This window comes from Lepidochelys kempii, chromosome 4, assembly GCF_965140285.1.
Source record: "Lepidochelys kempii isolate rLepKem1 chromosome 4, rLepKem1.hap1, whole genome shotgun sequence".
Lineage (NCBI taxonomy): Eukaryota > Metazoa > Chordata > Testudines > Cheloniidae > Lepidochelys > Lepidochelys kempii.
The window spans coordinates 122,885,263-122,912,129 of NC_136383.1; the positions used below are offsets into that span (position 1 = coordinate 122,885,263).

The following is a 26,867-nucleotide window of genomic DNA, read 5'->3' on the forward strand; positions in this document are numbered from 1 at the left end:
TCAATATCTTTCTCCAGAATTTTATAATGTTTTAATGTAACTCAAGCTCCTTGGGCATCATTCTTATATATTATGGAAAACGTGCTGGACAGGTAACTGTGTCCCTCCTAAGCAATCATACGAGTCATTTACTAACGCTTTTTGCAGTGTTTTCCATCATTAAACTCTCTCTGCTGTCTTGTAAAGGTCCCCAGCAGCTCCTTATGTACTTGAAAAATCTCCTTTCTTAACTTCTGCAATGTTTGTTTCATTCTCTCAACTAGCTTTTTACAGTCTTACCTTTTCTCTGTTACATTATTGCACTCTTCCTGAGTTGTACCCCTCATGCGTCTTTGTTATTTTTGGCACTTTTATTGATTCTTTTTTCCTTCTTTACTCTTAAATGTGTGGTCTAAATGTTTACCTTTTTGCTGTTTTCTCTAATAACCTGCAATAAGAATGTAAATAGGAATCAAAATGCATTATTTACTTTTGTGGAAGGGAATGAATATCACCTGTTGGCATAGAAACAAAAGGGTTTTTTTCTCTCCTGCTGATTACTTTCGTTATAGTGTGTATGGTAACACCCATTGTTTCATGTTCTCTGTGTATATAATATCTCCCCCCTGTATTTTCCACTGAATGCATCCGATGAAGTGAGCTGTAGCTCACGAAAGCTTATGCTCAGATAAATTTGTTAGTCTCTAAGGTCCACAAGTCCTCCTTTTCTTTTTGCAGATACAGACTAATATGGCTGCTACTCTGAAACCTGTCATTTTGTCCAGTGTAATCCCAAACCATGTTAAATTTACTTGCTTGCTTTAGGATGTTGTTACAAATTTTCAGTTTTAAGCACATTAATGGGAGAGTTTGCTAACATTCATAATGCTTATGAGCAAACCTGTGTCCAGTTTTGAGCTTTGTGAGTTTTGCATTGAAATAATTCAAATAGCTCCAGAGCGTGATACTGCTATGCACACTATCTTACTGCACAAGTAGTCCTGTTGACTTCAGTGGGACTCTTTGTGGTGTAAGGTACTATTCATTGTGAGTAAGGGTATTGTACTCTGGCCCAAATTGAGTTGATTTGATGCCAACACAGGACAAATTTGGTAGGTTGAACTATTTGTTTTTTGGCTTTTGACTTTGAACTCTATGCAGAAATCAAAGTTCAGAGGTTGAGAACTAATGTGGATTGAAATTTAAAAAATATATTTACATGAACCCCTGAGAAACCAAGTCACACAAAACAATTAATCACTTGTTTCCCTTTTCTTATTTAAGTTAGTGCTATTTTTTCATGTATGCCCTTTTGCAGTATAGTTTCATATTTTATTTGGCAACATTTCATTAATGAATTTCCCTTAGGGTTGTCAAACTCTTTAGAGTGAGAGATGCATCTCTGAGAGCAGAGAAGATTGGGTTAACCCTAAATATCTCTTTAACATTATTTATCTGTCAGACGAGCAGAGGAAGAGGGAAGCATTTACTACTTGAACATCAATTTCTTCATGCTGCTGCGATAATCCTTTGAAGGTTATAGTAGGCTAACTGACACTGATATTACAAAGAAGTAAGAAAAACTTTCTAGCTACCAGTTGTCATGGAATTGAAACAATTAAACAATTTAATTCAGAATGATACATGGACCCTGCAGTGTTTCTCATGTTGCAGTGGAGGAGAAATTATGCACATACAACTCCCCACCACCATCATCCCTGCACCTGAAGATGAGTCTGTGATCTAAAATGCCCTCTACTTAATCTTTTAGGGCTAGATTCACCAAGAGGAGAATATTCCACTTCCTTATATAAGCCTGGATCCATGCATTCAGGGAAGAATAACCTGATGTTGCCACTACCTGCTTTCCTTCAGGATTTTTGCTGGGGGTTGGGGGACAGGGGGATGGGAGAAGGTGAACTTTAAATTCTAGTTGAGAGTCAGTGGAATCCTATTGAAGAAAGCTGCTTAGGAGATGCATTGAATCATCACATGCCCTGCTGTCCTGTCTTGTCTTTTTCCCAGCCAGTGCTCCACACACCTTTTTGGCACTATCAGAACAATACCATACTGGCTGTTTCCAAACATTGTATAATGATGTCAACAGCTAAATCTTTTATGTGCAATCACATCTTAACTTTAATAGTAACAGAGGAATTTACCACTAACACAATATACTTATGGATAAGGATAAGGTCAAATGTATTTATTGAATAATGTGCCCTTACGGACATATATGTAAGTCAAATATTTCAAAGTAACTGGTGATGTTACATACCTCCATTTCTGGGTGGCCAGCTTAAACTCAACAAAGAGCCCAATTTTCAGATGGTTGGGTGCTCAGCACTTTCTGGAAATTGGCCCTCTGCAAATTTTTTCCAAGTTAAGCACCCAAAATTGAGGCAGTCAAAATCACTTGTCATTTTTATCAATAGAAAATAAACATATTACACTTTCTCTGGGGTTTCAGAGTGATCTGTGTATCATGCAACTTCCCAGCACGAGGCAAATGTTTGATCTTAGTTACACCAGTGTAAGTCTGGAACAACACCTTTGACTTCAGTGGAATTGACATCAGTAGACAGAGAACAGAATTTATCCACTATGTATGCAAACACAAAGATTCAGTGAAAGAATTTGTTTCCTTTTCCTTTCTTTTTCTATAAGTGTACACACATTGAAGAACTTTTTTATATTGTTAAAGAAATAAAGTGTAATGCTTGAATCTAATCAATTTAGATTTCAGGTATATGTTCTTTACTCAGCTATGAAAGTCAGTCGCTTTTAAAATTAAATGTTGTCTGCAGAAGTCCCTTCTTTCTCAGCTCTCACCATCCCTTCAAGTTATTGGGCTAGATCCTCACAAGCACTTTACAACATGTGTTTAAATTGTTTAATTGAAGATAAATTAATGGGACTACTCATGTGCTTAAAGTTAAGCATGAGCTTAAATGCTTTACAGGATTGGCGCTATAGTAAAAATGAAGCAGATGGGTGTAGAACACATTGTGGGAAAAGGGGGAGGGAATGCAAGAGTGTCGACAACGGAAGCACAAGGTTGCTTTATTTAGCTAAGTAAAGACTTCATCAATTTTAAAAAAATGTAAGTGAAGAAGATATATTAATGAATTAGTAACAGTCCACTTGCCTGGCTAAGGTGTGTGCTACAGTCCACTTCTTAATTTTTGAATTACAATTTCCTTTTCCCTTGTCTCCACTTCTGTAATGACTGCTCACACAGACTGAAAAGAGCTAAAGCCCCCTGTCAGTGATGATCTGATTCAGCTACTCATATGAGAAAAGGGAAAATTGTGGACTAATAGGAAATAATAATTTTGGGGCCTTTTAATAATAAAATTGGTGCCTTCTCCAGCAGACTAACACTGTTTTTATCAGAGAAACATGTCTCTCCATTTAATATCTGTGTTTTGGATTATTTTTCCCAAAAACCCCAGACAGCTCTTTTGAATATAATAATAATTCAGAGGGGAAGTTCTGGTTTAATTACTTGACTACTCCAATCTCACTAGATCTAACTGTGTGAGTTGATGTCTTAAGCATGGCAAGTAACTCAAATCCTCCATGTAGCAGCACTGCACCATCAACTTCTTTGGAAAATATTAATGCCATATTTTGAGTGCAAGGTGAATCTTATTTCCTTTAGAATGATCCAAAACCCACATAAGTCAATGGGATGCTGGATTTCAGACCTTTAATGGGCATTGCAGTTACTCAAACAGCAAATACTAATGTCTAAACCAGACACCGAAGTCTTTATAGTTAGAGAGGGGGGAAATGCTAATTAGGGCAAGATCTCCTGTTCTTGTTACTAAATAATTAATGTAAAATGATGAAACCAGCCAAATACCCAGGAAAGGTAAAATTGTATATTTTCAACCAGGGCTTTGGAGCGGAGCCTAGAGCTGGAGCGCGGAGCAGCTCCAGAGCAGTGGAGCTGCAGGTTTTTGCCTGGAGCTGGAGTGGAGCCAGAGCACAGCTCCAAAGCCCTGTTTTCAACAGTTTGCGTAAATCCTGGACTGTCAGTGTGGATGCATGTGCTGAACAAACATGTATTTGAGGGAATGTGGGACAAGGAGTCACAAGGCCATCTTTGGTCAGTAGAGGAAGAGGTGAGATGATGTTTGTCTGGTTCATGAAAGGAAGGTGAATTGGTGGAGGCTTTGTGATTGGCAAGGTGGCTCATATGAAGTGAGTGGATGGCTATTGTGGTAATATGTAAATTGTGGGATGATATAGTGGGAGAGGTGGCTTCTACTGGAAATGCAGGAGGCTATAATGTGTGGAGATTAAAGATGTTTCGGGCAAATCCATGTGTGATCAGGAACATGGGGATGGATCAGTTACTTGATTAAGCTCAACTGTGAATTTCCTCACTTTCAGATGTTTAATTTTTTAATTACATTGTTCCAATCAGAGGGGGTGTGCGTGTGTTTGTTTAAGGTATACGTATTGGCAGTACAACCTTAACTCTATCTTAATTTAGGCTTTTGTTTGGGAATACCACATTTTGGTCACTGGGTAACTGTAGATTATTTTTTCCCCTTTCCTTGCTCTCATTTCTGAAAAGACAGTTCAGAATTTATAAAGGCTGCTGCTAACTACTCTGCATATAAAGCTTTAGATTCTAGGGTCAGGAAAGTAAAGATCTCAACCAGTGTAGCTGAGGGAGGAGGAAGGGATTTGTGTGTAAAGAGAAAATCAGAATATGCAACAGTTGTTTTTTTCGTCCTAAATTGTTAACATTCCTGCTGGAAGGTGTTCGATTCTAGATTGTCTGTGCATGTTTTAAGCTCTGTGAGTCTGGGTATTTGATATGGAACTCTTATTCACAACCTGCTATTTTAATAGTTATATCTAATAATACATAATAGTAAAATACAGTAGTTCCCAAACTTTTTACTAAGGTGACCGATCAACTGCATTTTGTCTTGTGTGGAAACCCACCTTGCATGTATGCACCCTCCCCCAGCAGCACGGCAACCCTAATCCTGACCCCGTACAGAGGGGAGTTCTCAGGGTGTGAGTGAGGGTTGGGTCTGGAGAGTGAGCTCACCCCACAGCAGTGACTCCAGTCAACCCTGATAGGCAAAACCTGCATGGCACTGTGACCCCGTGCCACAGGCTGTAACACCCAGAGCAGGAAGCCAGTCCCATGAGCAGGATGAGTGCAAGGTGGGCTCACTTTCTAAATCCCTTCATCCCCCTGCAAGGGCCAGGAGAAGGATGTGTTTGCTTAGGGCCCTGTGACCCATCTAGAACCTTTTCTCAACCCACTGTTTGGGAAGAACTGGTATAATACACTGTATTATATAATGGTTTACCTTACTACTTTATTACCATATCTTCTGACCACTTCCTGTGGAGTGGTGCATACAAAAGAGATCAGAGTTGATCAGCTCTGCCAGCTTTTGCTTATGATCTTAGACCACAAGACATTTTTGACCGTAACAGCTCTTTCTGGTTTTTCACCAGCAGGAATCTCTTGATGTGTTTCATGACTCCCCTGGTTTTTCACCAGCAGGAATCTCTTGATGTGTTTCATGACTCCCCTGGTTTTTCACCAGCAGGAATCTCTTGATGTGTTTCATGACTCCCCTGGTTTTTAATGCCAGTTTTCACAAACTTGTAGTGGAGCCCCAGCAGACACAAATAAAACATCCAAAGGTCTCTGCATTTTCTAATCTACCATATGTCACCTAGAAAATTCCACAGTCTGTTTGCAGGCAGGTTAAATTTTTCGAATGTCTAATGTGTCTTCAGTGTCCTGAGTGAGTGAGATAGAATCGTTGCCAAAGAAGATACTGAGATGTGTTATATGAACTTATAACTATTTAACAAACTTATAACATGAGGGTAAAGCTTCAGCTTGTAGGATTTTTGTTTTTATTTTTTAATGTTAGATTTCATATTGAAGAGATACAGGGCTTAAAATGTCCAATATGGGAGAAATAGAATAATTATCCCTAAATACATTTTTTTACTTTTCTATCTAAACTAAATAAAATAGTCAAAACAAATATACAAGAATCTTAAACAAGGGCAAAGGTTTTGTTATTCTTTGAGGGTATGCATCTGTTCATTACACCAGAGTTGTGTGCATCCTGGTGCCAGAGAGTTTTCCCTAGAAGTACCTGTAGCGGTGGCCCAGCCCACTCCTTGTGCTTTGAAGTGAGGGTAGAACTTCCCCGCCTTCAGTTCCTTCTCACTGCCTGTGGTTGGAGCATTTGTATTTCCTATGTTCAATAAACTTATCTACTGATTTATACCTAGTGGTACTCTTTTTCACCAGTTTTATTTTATTTCTTTATTTTTTATTTTATTTCAAATTGTAATTCTTAGTCATTTTTTTCCAGTCACGAGGGCCCCACCTTTGATTTTTCAGTTCACCCTTTAATAATTTAGTTACCTAGAACATAAGAATGGCTATACTGGGTCAGACTGATGGTCCATATAGCCCAGGATCCTCTCTTCCAACAGTGGCCAGTGCCAGATGCTTCAGAGGGAATGAAAAGAACAGGGCAATTATTGAGTGATCCATCCCCTGTCAACCAGTCCCAGCTTCTGGCAGTGAATTTGACTTTGTCTATCATTTTTAAGATATAAAAACATTGTTGAATGCCAATTGGCATTTCCTTGCTATTAATAGCACATAAATTATTAGATTCAAGAAAATGAACTTTATAGTGCAAATTGCTTTTTTTCCAAAAACTTAAAATAGAATGTTGTTTGGGGATTTTAAGATTATACATAATTAACTAAATTGCTACAATAATTGCAACCTTTGCAGAGTTCTTGGCAACGGGAAGACGTCATGTAAAATCACTAATTAAGTTTAAAAAAGAGAGAATTTCTTCCCACTCTTAGAACTGCATGAAAAATGGAGAAATGGCTTCTTTTTTTAATTAAAAATTTAGGGCACTTTTAAATACATTAATCAGCTTTTTGTGGTGCTGACTCCTATGACTGGATACATTAGGACTTGGCTCTGGGAAATTTTACAACTGACTTCAGCAGATTGTTGTTTTTTATTTATTTAATTTTTTTTGTGTTAGGAGAACTGATTTTTGGGAATAGGGGAATGTGAAAACTTTATGCTAATGAATTTCTGTAGCTCCTATAGTCCCTCAAGTGGGAAAAAGTATTCTACATTTCTGCATCTCAGTCTCTATTTCTGTCTGTCTCACACAGTTATAACTGGATAGCTTCTTTTGGAGTCAACTATTATATTACTATTTATTATGCTGGCCAATGTAGCTCCATGTGTTAATATGAAATGCAATCTTCTCCTTAAGAGTGCATTGTCTCCTTAGTGCTCTCAGATCCTTCCAGTATGAGAGTGAGGGTTCAAAATCAAAACCGAAACCCATACATTCACACCCCAACAGACCTCCTGGGCTGATGCTCTCAACATATTACTATATACTATTACCGTCCCCCCCACAAAGATGCTTTTAATAATTTTATTTTTAAAATCTTCAAGTTAAGGATTGTTTTTTGCAGTTTAGATCTATTCCATTCTGCAGTATCTTTTCCCAAAGTGACTGTATATTTCTGAGAGCCTTGGGTGCATATTTGACCGAGTGAGAAATTGTTGAAAGATAGTGTTGTCACAATGGAAACAGAAAACTCTTGAAAGTAAATTCAGATGGTTTAGGTTTTACATTCCCAGCTATTTTTTTTCCAAATATCCAATATCTTTATTTTGCCATTTTTTTCATATTTTCATTTAAATTTCAGAAAAATTTGAACAAAATACTAAATATGGTACCTAGCAAGTCTCTATTGACATAAAAACTGGTAGAAACCAACACTGATATCTTCTAATTTTTTAGAAAGTTATTTCTTCACCCATTTGCTTTCTGTAAGTCAGAGATTGTCATTTAATATTTGTACAATGCCTCACACATTGGCGCCCTGACCTAGTTGAGGCCATTAGGTGCTAATGCTATATAAACATTATATGAGAATAATAACTTACAGAAGAGGCTTTATATAAAAAGACAATGGGTGGGATTTCCAGAAAGCACCTAAATGAATTTCAATGGGACTTGTAATCCTATATTACGTAGGCACTTTTGAAAATCCCATTCAAAGTCAAAAATATAATGGATCCTTATGACAAAAAAAATTAACTTAGGTATAAAAAGAAAATTATTATAAGAGACAAACTTAGATCTCTAAGGTGGGAGAAAAGAATGCATGATATAATATATAATTTGAGAAATGGTATGTAGGAGTATAATTAGGACTGTGTCATAATGCATATGCATGAGGGAGCCAAATATATACAGCCTTAAATTCAGAATTTCCTTTTTCAAACTAATTTCAGTTTTTAACCATGGAACTTTAGGGATTGTTAACATAGGGCCAGAGCCTCAGCTAATGTAAACTGGCATAACTCCATGGAAGTCAAAGGAGCTACACTGATTTACACTAAATCTAGTGGGTACACCTTCCTTATATGATTTCATAATAGCTTTGCATATAATAGCATGATAGCAAAACAATCTGACCCGAAGTCTTTTTCTGTGGAATATAGATCAGAACTAAAGAACTGACTGATATCACTTTCCAATTTCCAGCATGACGTACAGCAGTGTTAATATTATTCCTTGAAGCTGAAGATGTATGTAATCATGGAAAACATTTTTTCAAATTTTTCTACAGTGTGCTTTATCTCATTTCAACATCTCTGAAATGTTACTTCATTTGTGTGTGAATTATGACAGAATAACTTAACTGCAAAATGTATCATCTCTTGGTTTTGCAGTGAGACAAATTTCTGCTTCAAAATAAGCTAAACTCCACATCAAAATAGTACCTTTTTAAGGAACACATTTTTGAAAACTAAAGTAATTTTGAATTTTCAACAAAAGTGGAAATTTTCACATTTCAGATTTTGCTGTGAAATGTCACGTTTCTTCTTAGGACCAATACTCATACAGCTTCATAGCGTTTCCCAGAACAACCAATAGAAGTATCCAGATTACATGTAATTTAAGATTATTCATATGGTAAGAATAATCACTACTTTTTCTTAGCATATGCACAGCATGCCTCAGGTGGCACATAACCAGGATTCATCCCTGACTTTGGTCTGCCGGTTGGACCATTAGCTTGCCTGGCCCCTGCCAGTTACTAACGGGGAATGAGACGTGAACGCCAATCCATGCCCCCCAGAATAATCACTCAGTTCTATATAATATTTTTCTGGATGATATTTGTATTGTTGCTGTGGAGCCTCCAAGGCCTTAGCCATTTTGATTTTATGTCTAAGAGCAACCTGTCTTGATGGAATTGAAGCCCATTTGATTTAGATTTATTAAACTAACACTGACAATGTGCTGAAATCTCTACATGAAATGTAGGGTCATAATTAAAGACATTGCCTGAAACAAGAATATCAGAGGGGAACTTTCTTACTTTTCAGAACTGAGGAAGTTATTGAATTGTACATAGTAGGATATCAACTGCCCCCTGCTGTGAATAATCAACTGCTTCTCTTAATCTCCTTTTAAGAGAACTAATTGTTCTTGTGTAATATAAATGTAAAGCTTATATAACTCTCTGCTGAAACCGAGCATCACACTGGGAGTTTGTGTTTAGCTGGTTATCCACCACCATCCCCAAATCTTTTTCAAAGTCATTGCTTCCCAGGATAGAATGCCCATCCTGTAAATATGACCTACATTCTTTGTTCCCAGATGGGTATGTGTTAAAATACATATTGTTTGGTTGTACCCAAGCAATCCAGATCACTCTGTATCAGTGATTTGTCCTCTTCATTTACCACCCCACCAATTTTTATGTCATCTACAAACTTTGTCAGTGATGATTTCATGCTTTCTTCCAGGTCATTGATAAAATGTTAAATAGCATAGGGACAAAAACTGATTTCTGTAGGACTCCATTGGAAACGCACTTGCTCAATGATTCTCCATTTATAATTACTTTTGGAGACCTATCAGTTAACCAGCTTGTAATCCATTTAATGGGTGCCATGTGCATTTTATATTGTTCTAGTTTTTTTAATCAAAATAGATTCAGGGTTTGTGTGATACACATTTAACAAGAGGAACTCCTTGTCCTTTCTGGTTTTCTCTCAATATTTATTAGATTATTTTCTTTTGAAAATTTATTAACAGAGGAACTAGGTTTCCCCTCAACTGAGACTCTGAATAAATGAAGAAATACCTCTCTAATTACTTCAGAACATAATATTTATTTGCTATCAGTGCAAATAACAGCCTCTTCTTACAAGTGCCTGCACTGAACCATCCCATATCAAGGCCAATCTGATAACATTTTTTAAAAATGCTTTCTACACATCTGCTATGAATTGGTAAAGATCATTTTTAATCAAAGTTATGTGTTATCATGCTATTATTTGCAAAGCTATTATGAAATCGTATAAGGAAGGTGTTCCCACTAGATCAAGTTGCAGTGGGGGAGGTTTAGGTTGGATATTAGGAAAAACTTTTTCACTAGGAGGGTGGTGAAACACTGGAATGCGTTACCTAGGGAGGTGGTAGAATCTCCTTCCTTAGAAGTTTTTAAGGTCAGGCTTGACAAAGCCCTGGCTGGGATGATTTAATTGGGGATTGGTCCTGCTTTGAGCAGGGGATTGGACTAGAAGACCTCCTGAGGTCCCTTCCCATCCTGATATTCTATGATTCTATGATTTCTAAAACCTACCTGATCAGGTATTGAAATTATGGTGAAGACATAGCTGTCCAATATTTTAAACCTCTGCAGTATTCAAGTGAATTTACTATAAGATCATTTAAAACCTACAAAGTCTCGGATACGTGTTTTGACATAGCCACCCCTGTTTGGGGTACCACTGCTATACAAAAAGTTATATCTCTAATTGCCAATTGATCATTTTCTTTTTCCCTACACTACATCTTTGATTTTCAAAGCATCTCTGTATACTATTCCCTATACCATTATTAAAGTAAAATGTTTTAAAATACGATATGACCGGTCAGTCCTTTATTTCAATAAATTATTTTATTTTCATCAATCTTTCTTTATATTTAGGGTGCTGCTGCATTAATATGGTTTGATCATCATGATAAAGGCAAACTGTGCCAATCTAACCCAGAAATTATTATTAACACCATATTTGATATTATTCTGGAAAGTCCATTCTTCTTTGAACAGTGGCACAAGCAATCCTGAATGCTAAATACTTCATCTTCCTGTAAATAATTATATATAATTTATATCTGTCTATCATAATTATATAAAACCTTTCATCCCAGAATTCCCAAGCATTTTTGTAGTAAGAAATCTCCACCCACCACAGAAGTTCAGCCAGCTACGTAGTAGAGCGTGTCAGATGTTAACAGCACACTACAGAACTGTTAGTAATTTGGAATAGGAAGTGAATAAAATTGTATCCATTTGAAATAGTAGGAGGAATTTATGTAGGTAAAACATGATTATCCAGATAAGAATCTGACCAGGACATTGAGATGAACACCTCTTACTCTTGGAAAACTGAAATGACTGAATATATTATGTTCTGAAAGGCCCCTCACAGAGCTCTGTGCCCACTTAACCGCATGCTCTGGAGTCTGCAACACTCCCTCAGTAGTGATTCAGAGGGAAAAGAGTCATCTGTTGCATTGCCAGACCCACTTTCTGCTGCACCTAGGTTTTCCGTAAAGGTTCCCATACAGGCCCAACACAGGTTAGCTTGAGAGATCCAATGAGATCACAATGTTTATTCTCACCATTAGCCATATATATATAGGGAAAAATATACCTACTTCATATGTAGGTATAGATAGGGAAAAAAATCTTTCCATTTGCCATGTTGGTTAGGACCAGATAGGAAACTCCCCAATCCCCCAAGTTCACATTGGTGAGAAATTACACAATTTGTCCTCTTGGAGTCAATAGGACTAATTGTCTAACTACTCCCCACTGCAAGTAAGGGGTTCAATATCTGGCCCTTTGCAATTTGTGTTTGCAAGCAGTTTATTCCCTCTCAAAGCACTTACTCATCTTGCTTGAACCTATGCTAAATCATTGCCTTTAGTCAGTGATATCTGAAACCTTTCCATGTCAACAGATATCACAAATATTACGATTTCACCCCTGAGAATCATGGATAAGTTGGTTGAGAGAGAGAAATTTGGTTATCTTCACTAATCCTAGGCAAAAAACAAATGTTAAACAGGATGGTTAAGGTTAAACTTGCAAGAAACCCAAATATTTGAAAGTATGGAAAATCACAGTTAAACTATTTAAGATACCTTAATTCTGCATTCTGAGTGATCCCAACCACCCAACTTTTCATCCGTGTTCCTTTTATAATGAACCAGTAAGGTATGTCATTTTCAGATCAAAGACTTCTAGTAAGACTTTCAGAATTCCACAGCCTAATATCTACGGTATTACATTTTTGAGCACTCACTCTGCTTGTATAGCTCATAAGGGGAATATCAAAACTGTGCCCCACAAATTATTGGTTTAAAATCATCTCAATAAATACATTAGCTCTTTATCTGACATTTGAATAACTGGTTTGGGGCCATACAGTATTGGGGACTGATGCTGCAAGATGCTGAACATATCAGTCAGTACCTTATTGGATTGGCCTCTAATGTGAAGAAGGAAATGATTGCCTTCAGCATGCTATTTTTAATAAGTTGTAAAGTGAACTTATTTTTTCAATGCCATGTGTATAATGGGAAAAAAGGCTGGAGTTAGCAAAACTACTGCGTGATTATGAGTAAAGCATTCTAGATTTTCCTAGTCACTGATGAGAAGACTCTCTTTTATATATATGAGGAAATTAGTTTGAGTTTCTAACTTTCTCGGAGGACTAGAGTAGAGGAATGCATGTTTCCTTTGCCTCGACTACATGAATTCAATTTTAATTGCAGCTCACATCCAACCACTGTTGGATATTCTAACTCTGGCAAACACCTTTTAAAATAGCTTGTTTGATTAACTTCAGTTTTGGTGGAGAAAATATCCTGTTTCCACTGGGAAGCCTCCCTGAGGATTGGTTTACATTTTGAACTCTGTCTCTATAAGAAGAAAAGACTAGGGAGTAACTTTTTTTAAAAAATGAAGATTTAAGTCTCTTAAGGTCATTTGGTGGCCTATTATAAGCTCATTGGCGCTGATGAGCCATTCTGAGATAACAATTTAACATCTCAATAACTTCTAAAATTAGGGTGTAATGGACTAATCTGGTCTGTGTGCTAGACCTTTACTAAAGAAACTACAATTGATTGCTTTCCCTTTCCCCCCCCTGCAAAGTGGCAGTTAAAACTAGAATGATTTTTGGATTCTGGTTAACCTCTCTGTTTTAGGATCTCAATTCAAGAACCCCTATTCCAAATAACTTGAAAATTGATAGAAAAATTCTAACTTGGCCCCAGATCTAACCTTCCCATTTTGAGGCTAATATTCTTTTATGGATTTTAGGGGGTGGTGGTAACTGGAACTGGGCTTACACTGGAAACGGAACTGAATTATGGAATGGTTACTGCCACTTCATAGTAACAAAGGAGAGTCCAATAAAATACTGGCAAATGGCTTTCTGGTTAAATGTTATTTCATAAATATGCCATAGAATGAAAATTGGCCCTCATAGTAATTAAATAGGCTTGGAACAGAAGGGTCAGCTAGAATATACAACTATTTGTTTTGTTTTATGGTAAGAGCAGTGTTTGAGCAGGAAATCCTTTAAGAGGCCAGTAGTTCTCTGAAAGACAAAGTGATGATTTAAGTTACCTTTCTTCCTTACATTTTGTCCCCTACAGCAGTTTAATGACCAGCTCCTGTTCATCCGATGACATTGATCAGGAGGAAATCCAGCTTGCCTTGCAGGCAGCTAAAATTGCTAGCAGAGAAAAGATCAGATCCCGATTTCATGGCAGCAATGACCTTATTCACCGACTCTTTGTCTGCATCTCAGGTCTGAGAGCTCCCTTTGTTTGTTACGAATGTCAATTTTATTCATCTTTCTCTCTTTGTGTCTCTGTTATGAAATTAGGGTGTGCACGAAAATATAGGATGTAGCACTGACTAGATACGATGTGGCTGCAGGATTGTAATTTAGGGCCTTACCCTGCAAACAGCTCTTGCAGGGGCAGGTGTCTGCCTGTACAGAGCAGCTTGCAGGACTGGTGTTTGGGGACTTGTGAAACCTGCAGTTAAGGAGGAGTTTGGTTATGTAGGTGCTTCATCCTCATAGAGTTTCCTCTTCCCAGTGCTGTCCCAAGACTCCAATGGAAGAAATTCCTGAGGGGAATGAAGACGTTTGGTAGTAGTAGTCCTTGTATCATAACTTATGTCTTGTAACTTATCATAACTTTTTCTAGCTCTGTAACAATGTAATTCATATTTAAAAAATCTCAGAATGTTCTTATGACAAAAGCACACTACAGATATTGCATATCAGATTACAAGTACTTTAGGGACAAAAAAGTCTTGACTGTTGTTGTAGTTTAATCTAATTTCTTTTAAAAATAAAATTTTCAGTTATGATCTTAATTTTATTACCAGTATGAACTATAAGTGTTCCCTAGTCTTTTTAAACATAAAATCATTAATAACAGCATTGTACATATTTAGAGGATCATTTTTTTTGGTGATGTTCAAATAATAATGGCTTTACCCATTTCCACCACCGGCTAGGTGTGGCTGACCAGCTGCAGACAAATTATGCCAGTGATTTGCGTAGCATCTTAAAGACCTTATTTGAAGTGATGGCAACCAAACCCGAAACAGAGGACAAGGAAAAGCAGAAGAAAGGTGAACATAATGAAGTATATTTTCTCTATTGCACTTTTCAGTTGTGCATAGGTCTTTAAAATATTTGGTAGGAGATTTGTCTTTTGTTCCTGTGAAATAACTCTCAGCTCTTCTACAGTCATTTAACCCTTGGTAAAATGAGATCATAGAAATGGTATGTAAATGTATATGTCAGTGGAAAATATACTTACATGTTAGTATGCCTTGCACCAAAAGTCAAAAGACAGAGTGTCCAGGGTGCTTCTGCCCATTTGCTTACTGATACGAGGCAAGAAATAGTATTTCTTTTCTGTGGATGTGAATGGTAGCTCCTGTAGACATTCTCATGCTAGCTGTACTCTAGATAGCTCACCAAAAATAGCAGAGAGGATGCAGAGCTGCAGGCTTCAGCGTGGGCTGCGCAAGCCTGTCTGACCACCCCTGGGTATGTACTTGCCTTGTACAGCTGGTGCTGACTCCCACACCATGACATCCTCACTTCTATATTTAGAGAGCTAGCATGGATAGGTTTACATGAGCTACAAATCACACACCCTGCTGCAATGTAGATGTAACCTAAGTGTGGCTGGGACCTCCCAATAATTTGCTGCGGTATTGGTAAAAGACTACGAAAAAGATATGCTATCACAATCTAATATGTGATGTTAAGTTCATTTTGTTTCATGTTTTTCAGTTAATCAGGGTTTAAGGAATGCCACACTGGAAGATTGTGCTTTATGCCAGGAAACCATATCTTCTTCAGAACTTGCAGCAAAGGCCAGAGATGGAGACTTTGAAGGTATTTTAACATTTCTGAGAATTCAAATAAGGGCACGCTGTTGGGGGGTAAAGTGGGAAACTGAGTCACGAGTTCACCCAATTTAGGCTTTATCAATTTTCACCTTTATATACTATTTCAGACAGAAATATTGTCACTTATAGTGTCTGAACATACATTTATGCAAGACAAATGATAACAGAAAAGAGGAAATTAATAAAGGGCCCAAGTTACCACATTCCAGAGCACCAGGAAGGCCTTACGTCTTCCATGATGGTTGTCACCTCCTTTGATCTCTTGGAATGATCCTTCAGTCTGGTCCTTCCATTCCTGGTCCGGTGTTTCTCCGATTTGGGTCTTGTTGACTTGGGATCTTTTATACATTACCACATTACAGATTATTTAACCTTTCTGCAGTCAGCTTGGTAATCACAATCGGCTTCTGCAATCACATTAACCCTTTGGGTTTTAGGTAACTCAGAGCTTACCTAAAATTACATATGTGCAAACTTCGATTACCCATCTTCCGCATTTATTTATTTTTTTGTTTGTGCAATTTCTATGTCACGTCGTTTTGTGCCCCTGGGTTTTCCCAGTAAAAGACTTATTGTTGTTCCAGGTTTGTGTGTTTTTACCTTAAAACTTTCTGCACAACGTATTATCTTTGTTCTGTGAGCAATCACGTCATTTTAAGCAGATCAGTGATTCTTTGTAAAAGAAGAATCGACAAAACCATACTTTTGCCACCAAGGCCTTGGCCTAAGTGTTACCTCTTCTATACTCATTCACTACCCATAATTACAGATTTTTAAAGTGTAGCTATCAAAGCTTTTAATCTTATCATTAGCAATCCTTTGTTTTTATATTTCAATATTATAATTCAATATGTGGATATCATCCTATTCTACCCCTTACTCTATTCAAGGGTAGTTATGGAAAACACAATGATCCTTTTCTGTCAGCATTTCTTATCTTCTTTAAATATGGGTTTTCAAAGGCCTTTTTCACTCAAAGTCATTTTGCTTATGCATCATTATAAAAAACCCATTTCATTAGAATTTTTCTTGTGAATGCATTTTGAGGACTGTCTCAACTTTAGGATCTTACTTTTAATGGTACCCCAACAACACTGACTTAGGTACAAAAGTTGCTGATTAGGACTAAAAGAAAGCTGATTAAAAGTGTGGCTGTTCTCTGAAAAGTGACTAAAAATGGCATCATGGGATTCCGTGGGGTCATGACTCCAGATGGAACATGTTCAGGTTTACCATGTATACCCTTTTTTTTTTTTATAACTGACAGCCCTGCAAAACTTCACCTGAGATCTGAAAATCCTGTATGTACAGTATGTATATCTGTGTCAGTATAGAGATATACTGTATATAGTGAATACATAATTATATGGTGTGTAAGCTTATATGGCATGTGTGTCATTTTACTGCATTACTAAGTAAGAGGGAAAAACCACAAATGATTTATATAGGTCATTCCAAATGAATACCATGCCTCAGCATTATGCATTTTTATAAAATCAACATAATTTTTCAGAAGTGTTCTACAAATGTCTGAGAATTTTAAAAAAAATGTTATTGATACTCTTTTTGTATCGCTCAATATATAAAGCCAGTATAAGGCTTAGCATCAGAAATCAAGCTGTACCACCTAAGAGAAAAAGAAATTATAAATAATATATCTTAGATCATTTTTAGAGGTTTCTAAAATAACTTGTATTTTGAAGTCTGATCTTTTAGGGCTAAATGCAAGTGCTGCATCCCACTGGGAGTCTGGCAATCATCTTACTCTCAGTGATATTCAACTGATAGGAAATTCTCAGTTTTCAAAAGTGTCATCTAGTGATTTTTGACCTCCAACTTCAAACGTCTTGAAAGGTCAACGCTCTTAGAAAACAAAGCCCTTTTAAGATCTCTCAAGTTGAACTAAAACTGAAGCTTCCACTTCTGAAAATGTAGGCCCCTCTTTCTATGCTGTTAGAAATGGGACCTAATCACAAAATTCACATCAGGATTCAAGCATCCAAGAAGCTCCTATCTCCAATTTTGGTTTAGGTGTATAGATACAGGTATGGAACCAACCACATAGTTTGAGTCTGTATCTGAACTTCCTTAAAATTCAGTGGTGGCTGAATTTGATTGGTTCTGAGGTGTACATGCTTAGCTTTACATGGAACACTACATATAGAAGAACACATTGTTTAAATATTTTGTTCTAATCATCTACCAAAAATACTGACAGGCAGCATGGTTTAGTGATTAGAGAATAGGAACGGAATGTTTGAGACCTTTAGTGATTTGCTATGTGACCTTGGGCAAATCACCTCATAGACTCATAGACATTAAGATCAGAAGGGACCATTATAATCATCTAGTCTGAACCTCCTGCACAATGCAGGCCACAGAATCTCACCCACCCACCCACTCCTGCAATAACCCTCTCACCTATGTCTGAGCTATTGAAGTCCTCAAATCATGGTTTAAAGACTTCAAGGAGCATAGAATCCTCCAGCAAGTGACCCATGCCCCATGCTACAGATGAAGACAAATAACCCCCATGGCCTCTTCCAGCCTCCTCTGGAGGAAAATTCCTTCCCGACCCCAAATATGGCGATCAGACCTAATCTTTCTATTGCATTTTCAGCATCTGTTAAAAGAAGTTACTAATGATTAGCCACTCCTTCATGACAGCATTGTGAGAATTAATTAGTTAATGTTTGTAAAACATGCTTGTGAAAACACAGCACCCATAGGCTGACTCTGTGGGTGCTCCAGGGCTGGGGCACCCACGGGAAAAAATGGTGGGTGCTGAGCACCCACCGGCAGTCAGTTCCACTGGTAAGCCAGCTACTTCCTCTCCCCCCCCCGAACCTCCCCCCACTGCAGATCATCTGTTCTGCAGTGTGCAGGAGGCACTGCGGGGGAGAGAGAGGAACGGAGCGGGGGCAGGAAGAGGTGGGGTGGGGACTTGGGAGAAGGGGTGGAGTGGGGGCAGAGTGGGGGCGGGAAGAGGCGAGGTGGAGGTTTGGGGGAAGGGGTGGAGTGGGGGTTGGGTCTGGAGCACAGCCAGGGGGTCAAGCACCACCCAGTATGTTAGAAAGTCGGCACCGCTACAGCACCATATACAGTATAATATGTAATGGCTAAATGTATATAAGCCTTCCAATATCACTTTGATGGGTTCTATAGAAAACCCTAAGACAGTCAGACGACCATTAATCATTGTCTCTCTAGCTTCCACTGAAGCCACTTTAATAGTCTTTCAGAGCATGAGACCCCAACTTCAGACTTCTCTGCTCCAGGACAGGTCTCTAAAGCATATTTGGTTAGCTGTGTATTGAAATGCTCAGTACTTACCTGTATACAGGCTGTGCATACCATTGCTTTCTATTCAAAGTCTTCTGAATTCAGGAAACCCGAGATCAGATAGATAGGTAATTTAGATCTCAGCTTGAATGCAGAGGAGAGATTACTCCTTGGGGAATTCTGCGCTACTGTGTGTGTGCATAATTAATGAACCACGCATACTTTTAATTTTTTGTGCAGAAAAAAGCTTCTGCTGAAATATTGCTGCAGTTCTGCCTTTTGCCCACCAGAGAGTGCTGTGGTGCTAGAACACAGCAGCAGCTCCCAGCTAGCTAAGGAAGAGAAAGTGCCTGCCTTCTTTGCAGTGCCTGTCGGGCCAGGTCAGGCAACAGGGCCTATGGGGAGACAGACAGCATGCGGCTGCTGGGGGGGTCAGACAGGGGGTCATAAGGACTAGTGGGAGAGGACAGACTGGGGCAGGAGCTGAATGGGAATGGAGGCACAGGGCTGCATGGTGATGGTGGAGGTGGTGCAGAGCTACATAGGGACAGGGGTGGCTGAGTGGGGATACAGAGACACATGAGGATTGGGAGGGGGTACAGGGACACATAGGGACAAGGGTAGCTGAGTGGGGGCACAGAGACACATTGGGTCAGGGTAGGGGTAGGGGGTACAGGGACACATGGGGACAGGGGGAGGGGGTACAGAGACACATAGGGACAGGGGAATGGCTGGGTGGGGGCACAGAGACACATGGGGATGGGGGAGGGGATGCAGGGCCACGAGGGGATGGGGGGAGTGGGTGTCTCAGTGGGAGTCGAGGGACACATGTGGACAGGGGGTGCAAGGACATATGGGGACAGGGGCAGATGTGCCTGACTGAATGGGAGAGACTAGGGGTCAGCCAAGGTCTGCATGGGGGAAGCTCCCTAACAATCCCTCCACCTCTCCCCCCCACACAAAAAAACAACCTGTTCCTTACTTTTCCTACTCATACCCAATAACCCTCCAAGTTCACAACTAGGCTCCTTCCCAGCAATTTACTTCCCTCTCCATCAGCTCCTCCATTACCCCTGACTCCCCCAAGTCTTTGCACTGCTTCTGAGGTGTGCAGTGATCAATTGTTCTCCATGTCCAACAGGGGTAGTACAAGAAGAAATGGTCTTAATCTGTAGCAAGGGAAATTTAGGTTAGATATTAGGAAAATCTTTCTAACTAAAAGGGTGGCTAAATTCTGGAATAGACTTCCAAGAGAGGTTGTGGAATCCCCATAATGGGAGGTTTTTAAGAATAGGTTGGACAAACATTTGTCGGGGTGGTTTAGGTTTACCTGGTCCTCCCTCAGTGTAAGGGGCTGGACAAGATGACCTCTGGAGATCTCTTCCAGCTCTATATTTCTATGATAGTATGAATTCTGTCTGGAGTAAGACAGGAGCACAGACTGGGAATTAAGGGCAGCATTCTGGCTAGTTAGTCAGATATGTGTGTATGGCATGGGGGCCCTCTACATCAGATGCTATTGGTCCCAATGAAACTCTTGCAGGGCAGTTCATTCCTGACCTGTAAAATCCTCTGCTACTTCTAGAGATAGACGCTTTCCTCCTCGTTAAAAATTGTTGATTCTGAGAATTTTATGGTGATTATTTTTAATCACTCACAAAAAGGCACATTCCTTGCTCCAAAAGAACATAAAATCTATCCTGTGATATGGATGATAGAAATATGCTAGAGACCAGAATGATATCACTAATGTCTTTCTCATTTGTGCTTTAATCAGGATTTGAGCAACTAGCATTTTAGGAGTCTGATCCAGCTTCCAGTGGAGTTAATGTAAAAATAACACTGATGTGTCATAGGGCCAGATCCTTTGCTAGTGTAAATCAGTGCAGCTCCATTGACTTCGTTGATTGCATCTGCCTCAGTCACTCTGTCTGAGTGGCTACAGTTTTCCCCAGTTCATCTAAAGCAATGGGACTGTATCACAAAATAGGAAGTGAAGGGAAGTATATCTTTTGCCACTGCTGGAAAAGGTGGAAATTAAAATATACGGACAAGATGAGAGGGAAAGCCATAGAGTCTCATTTAACTAAATTTGGGCTTGTTGGGGTCTAAAATTCATCCTTTCTAGTCAAGAATGAAGAAAAAAATGGTTTAAGCAAAGAAAAGAAACTTCATTTTTCTCACCATTTTAGATGGACTTGTCAGTGTCACGGGTTCTAAGTGATGGGGGCCATATAAGTAGATGGCTATTGGTAAAGTAGAGCTCTCGGCAAGTGTAACCCACACACCTCCTGAGTGTGGTGTTCTGTCCCATCTAATAGCACCAAGACTACGTAGAGAGAGAGATTAATGACTCTCTTACCTAAGGGCTATGTGGCTTTTAGCTCATGCAGTAGAGGCTCATGCATGTAGTTCCAGAGGTCCCAGGTTTGATCCCGCCCGCCAGTGACTGGGGTGTTTCGGTGTTACACAAGCCTATCAAGAGTTAGATAAAGAAAGGTAGTTCCTGAAGTCAAAGCACGACACATTCTGATAATCAGTAATTTTTGGGAGGGACCGGCTCCTCGTTTGTTCACATACTGGACTTTCCACAGTGTTATCTTTGGTAATGAGACTGCTTATGCCAAGGCAGTCATTCTAGCCTCTCATTCTCTGGCCTCCAGAATGACCCATACAAAACAACCAGACTGAAAAAAATAGGTCCTGCCAGCAACTGGGACATTTAAGTGGCACCACTGAAGTTTATGGGAAGAGCAGTGCCAGCATTAGTTCAGGGTGTAAAGACTGAAGGATTTTTTGACTGTTTGGGAGTGGAGGCATACGGGCAAGTAATGAACTACTGGTAAAAAGTTTCAGGACTTTCAAATACTCCCTAGGTTTAGAAAGTTTTAGCTCAACCTGCATTTGGAGTTAAAGCTGCCTGGCTTCTGCACAAGAACTGTACACACAACCCCCTTCCCCAAGCAATTCAGGCCAGAATCCCTACAGACACAGCAGGTTATGCAAGTCAGTGAGGTGCTCCAAGTTGTCATTGTTGACATGAATTATGCAGATTTTCCCCTCATATATGCCAGATTATGTCAAACGGATAAATGTTTCTGCTGTCATCCAACAGATGGCACCACAAACTGCAGTGTAGCATAGACTCTCAGTGATCAGGAACAGTCAGCATGGATTCACCAAGGGAAGGTCATGCCTGACCAATCTAATTGCCTTCTATGATGAGATTACTTGTTCTGTGGATGAAGGGAAAGCAGTGGATGTATTGTTTCTTGACTTTAGCAAAGTTTTTGACACGGTCTCCCACAGTATTCTTGTCAGCAAGTTAAAGAAGTATGGGCTGGATGAATGCACTATAAGGTGGGTAGAAAGTTGGCTAGATTGTTGGGCTCAATGGGTAGTGATCAATGGCTCCATGTCTAGTTGGCAGCCGGTGTCAAGTGGAGTGCCCCAGGGGTCGGTCCTGGGGCCGGTTTTGTTCAATATCTTCATAAATGATCTGGAGGATGGTGTGGATTGCACTCTCAGCAAATTTGCGGATGATACTTGTCAAGGTTCCTCCCCCACTCTGAACTCTAGGGTACAGATGTGGGGACCTGCATGAAAAACCTCCTAAGCTTATCTTTACCAGCTTAGGTCAAAACTTCCCCAAGGTACAAAATATTCCACACATTGTCCTTGGATTGGCCGCTACCACCACCAAACTAATACTGGTTACTGGGGAAGAGCTGTTTGGAAACATCTTTCCCCACAAAATACTTCCCAAAACCTTGCACCCCACTTCCTGGACAAGGTTGGGTAAAAAGCCTCACCAATTTGCCTAGGTGACTACAGACCCAGACCCTTGGATCTTAAGAACAATGAACAGTCCTCCCAACACTTGCACCCCCCCTTTCCTGGGAAATGTTGGATAAAAAGCCTCACCAATTTGCATAGGTGACCACAGACCCAAACCCTTGGATCGGAGAACAATGAAAAAGCATTCAATTTCTTACAAGAAAACTTTTAATATAAATAGAAGTAAATAGAAATAAAGAAATCCCCCATGTAAAATCAGGATGGTAGATATCTTACAGGGTAATTAGATTCAAAAACATAGAGAACCCCTCTAGGCAAAACCTTAAGTTACAAAAAAGATACACAGACAGAAATAGTTATTCTATTCAGCACAATTCTTTTCTCAGCCATTTAAAGAAATCATAATCTAACACATACCTAGCTAGATTACTTACTAAAAGTTCTAAGACTCCATTCCTGGTCTATCCCCGGCAGAAACCAGCATATAGACAGACACACAGACCCTTTGTTTCTCTCCCTCCTCCCAGCTTTTGAAAGTATCTTGTCTCCTCATTGGTCATTTTGGTCAGGTGCCAGCGAGGTTACCTTTAGCTTCTTAACCCTTTACAGGTGAGAGGAGGTTTCCCCTGGCCAGGAGGGATTTCAAAGGGGTTTACCCTTCCCTTTATATTTATGACAATACTAAACTGGGAGGAGTGGTAGATACACTGGAGGGCAGGGATAGGATACAGAGGGACCTAGACAAATTGGAGGATTGGGCCAAAAGAAATCTGATGAGGTTCAATAAGGATAAGTGCAGGGTCCTGCACTTAGGACAGAAGAACCCAATGCCCAGCTACAGACTAGGGACCGAATGGCTAGGCAGCAGTTCTGCGGAAAAGGACCTAGGGGTGACAGTGGACGAGAAGCTGGATATGAGTCAGCAGTGTGCCCTTGTTGCCAAGAAGGCCAATGGCATTTTGGGATGTATAAGTAGGGGCATAGCGAGCAGATCGAGGGACGTGATCATCCCCCTCTATTTGACATTGGTGAGGCCTCATCTGGAGTACTGTGTCCAGTTTTGGGCCCCACACTACAAGAAGGATGTGGATAAATTGGAGAGCGTCCAGCGAAGGGCAACAAAAATGATTAGGGGTCTGGAACACATGACTTATGAGGAGAGGCTGAGGGAACTGGGATTGTTTAGTCTGCAGAAGAGAAGAATGAGGGGGGATTTGATAGCTGCTTTCAACTACCTGAGAGGTGGTTCCAGAGAGGATGGTTTTAGACTATTCTCAGTGGTAGAAGAGGACAGGACAAGGAGTAATGGTCTCAAGTTGCAGTGGGGGTGGTTTAGGTTGGATATTAGGAAAAACTTTTTCACTATGAGGGTGGTGAAACACTGGAATGCGTTACCTAGGGAGGTGGTAGAATCTCCTTCCTTAGAAGTTTTTAAGGTCAGGCTTGACAAAGCCCTGGCTGGGATGATTTAGTTGGGGATCTGTCCTGCTTTGAGCAGGGAGTTGGACTAGATGACCTCCTGAGGTCCATTCCAACCCTGATATTCTATGATTCTATGATTCTATGTCTGCCTCCTCCCAATGAATTCATCCTGAAGGCCATTGTTGGGATTGCACCAGTCAACGATACTCTTTTGTGTGTAGCATTTCTACACTTCCAAGCACTTCTTTTTTTTTTAAATTAATGTTTCCACATAAAGTGAACAAATTTACAGAAAATGAACATATCTCTAACCCTGGCTCCTGCTCTCATCAAAGAGCATAAATACCTTTCACACTAAAAGAGTTCACTAGACTACCTAACAGGGAAGAAATGTCCAAATATTTCTAATTAATTCCCATATACAATCACAGACCGTATTCCCTTGCAAATGGTGCCCAAATATACAAGATTACTTTCAATCAGTAAAGATGAATAAATAGATCTAAAATTCCATTAGTGGCTCTTGTCCCAGCTCAGATGGAGATAATGAACCGTTCTCAGTTTTATCAGATTTCTCATTCTGACTCTGTTTAAAATCCACCAGCTGGTCTGGATCATAAAACAAATATGAATTTTTATTATGAATCCCCTGACATTGGTAAGGATAGATGAGTTGGAAACCTAGTGACTTTGTGAAGGTGAAATGCAATAAACTCTGGATTATTTGGTATCCCACTACAAAAATCTTTGCAAACGCACAGCTAAGATTGAGATATATTTGTCTTACAAAAAAAGTATCCTCACACATTAGGAAAATGTTATACAGCATTAAGAAAAATTATACATGAGATTAAAATTAGTAAAAATCTCAGTTTCAGTTTTAGCATGAACCTTAACTCTGCATAGACAGTCACTATGCTCTCGTATGAACTTGCACAGAAAATGATAGAAGACAAAAACACCATATCATCCGTGAGTGAACACTTTTCATAAAGCACTCAATCCATATATGACCTCTCAGTTCTTGTCCTCAAACTAAACCTGCAAATCACCTTCAAAAGACAGGGAACTTAAATTCATTACTCTGCAAGACACTAAAAAATGTGGACTCAACAGAGACACTGGTTTTATGACTCATTACAACAATTTGTAACACACCTCACTGCCTGCTAACGCTTAATTGCCCACTTCATTTTACAGCATGTGTGAGCCCCTTAACGGTCTGTCCCAATTTGTATTTAGCTCAGACACTGGTTACCTTCCCCAGACCTGAAGAACAGCTCAGTGAAGCCTGAAAGCTTGTATCTTCCACCATCAGAAGCTGGTCCAATAAACAATATTACCTCACATACCTTGCCTTACTCTTCAATAGACTTTTTATAACAAGCTCTTTTAGTACTTGTCTGCACTAGGAATTTTTTAATCTGTAATTCCCAATAAATGCAGGTCTCCTGGCAGCATCACTGGAAGCGGTAGTGTAAATACTTGAGACTGGCTTGGGTATTTTTAATACTGTGATGTCTAACCTTAGGCAACTTATTGAGTTTTTTCTGCACTACAGTTTCCACTGGTGCTACCACCGATGGAGCCTTCCCCATTGGGAATTATGATCTGAACAATTCTCACGTAGACAAGGTCATGGAGTTTTGGGCAGACAAAGAGAAAGTCAGATTCATCTCTGTCGTAACAATAAGCATGAGATTTCAAATCAAAAGACTTTCTGGAGGAAAGATGGATGTGTCACACAGCTATTTGTGCTCTATAAAGATAGATTTGTCATAGCCCTTCAGACACAACTTCTATTCCAGACATAACATGTTTGCTGTGAATTTCCAGGGTAATCATGTGAAAACATCTGTTTGTACCATGTAACAGTACACTAATTTTTCTCTTCTGATCCCACTCCCATTCCTATAACACCACTGTGCTCACCATCACCTAGTCATAACTCCAGACATAGTGTAGGTGTCATGAATGCCAGCGTAAATAGCTATTTGTGGCATGTGTTTGCATCTGTTTGTGACACATAACATAATTTCTCCTCTCTCCCCACATTTGCCTAGTCATAACTCCATGCTGCTCTCTAACATGCAGAGTTAACTATATCCAGTATCCCTCAGCCCAGGTCTTAAACCCTAATTCCCATAGCCACGGGAAACCACACACTAGAGCATTTGCGGAATATAGTATCTAGTAATCGTTAAATCAGAATTAGTTGTCAGCCTGATGTGAACAACCAATTTTCCTGTTGTTCTCTAAATGCCTATAGCTGCTCTGGTCTTTATAATGATGACCAACAGCATTTTGTAAATGAAATCATTTAAATTGTTGCAAAACTCTTCCTTAGTCAGCAGCTCTACCTGAGCCATGAGACAGTGCTCCACACATTACCTGCTAAGACTCCCAGTTTCCCTGGGAGAATCCTGATTTCAGGTACCTTCTCCTGGCTTCCAGAGTGGCTGCTTGAATGTCTGGTTTTCAGGGAGTAAGCTGAACTGCCTAGCATATAGGACCTGAAATTGTCCTTCTGGCAAGATCAAGAACTTCCTCCACGAAGCTGCTGCTCAGCAATACAGAGAGCCCAACGGCAGGAGGAGCAGCACACTACCATCCACAGCAGGAGGAAGACAGGAAACCCTCTGCAGCAGGCGGGGAAGGGAGCTACATTCTAGATCCCAGCACCAAGATATACTCCTTGGAGGGTGGGGAGAAGAGAGGAGTAGTAACCCCTCGCCCCTCCAGAACTAAGGGGAAAAGTTTCTACTGCTTCTGGGAAGCCAGAGAAAGGGCGA

At 39.6% G+C, this 26,867-nt stretch overlaps 1 protein-coding gene across 3 annotated transcripts in view; it reads left to right on the forward strand.

The window, feature by feature from the left end:
• Positions 1-26,867, forward strand: part of ZFYVE28 (zinc finger FYVE-type containing 28) — a 311,136-nt gene that overhangs the window by 269,509 nt on the left and 14,760 nt on the right. For all 3 annotated transcript variants that reach the window (XM_073342720.2, XM_078852596.1, XM_078852595.1), the window contains 3 exons: positions 13,788-13,942; positions 14,665-14,781; positions 15,455-15,559. In XM_073342720.2, coding sequence (XP_073198821.1) covers positions 13,788-13,942; positions 14,665-14,781; positions 15,455-15,559 — 377 coding nt within the window. The remainder of the gene's footprint in view (positions 1-13,787; positions 13,943-14,664; positions 14,782-15,454; positions 15,560-26,867) is intronic.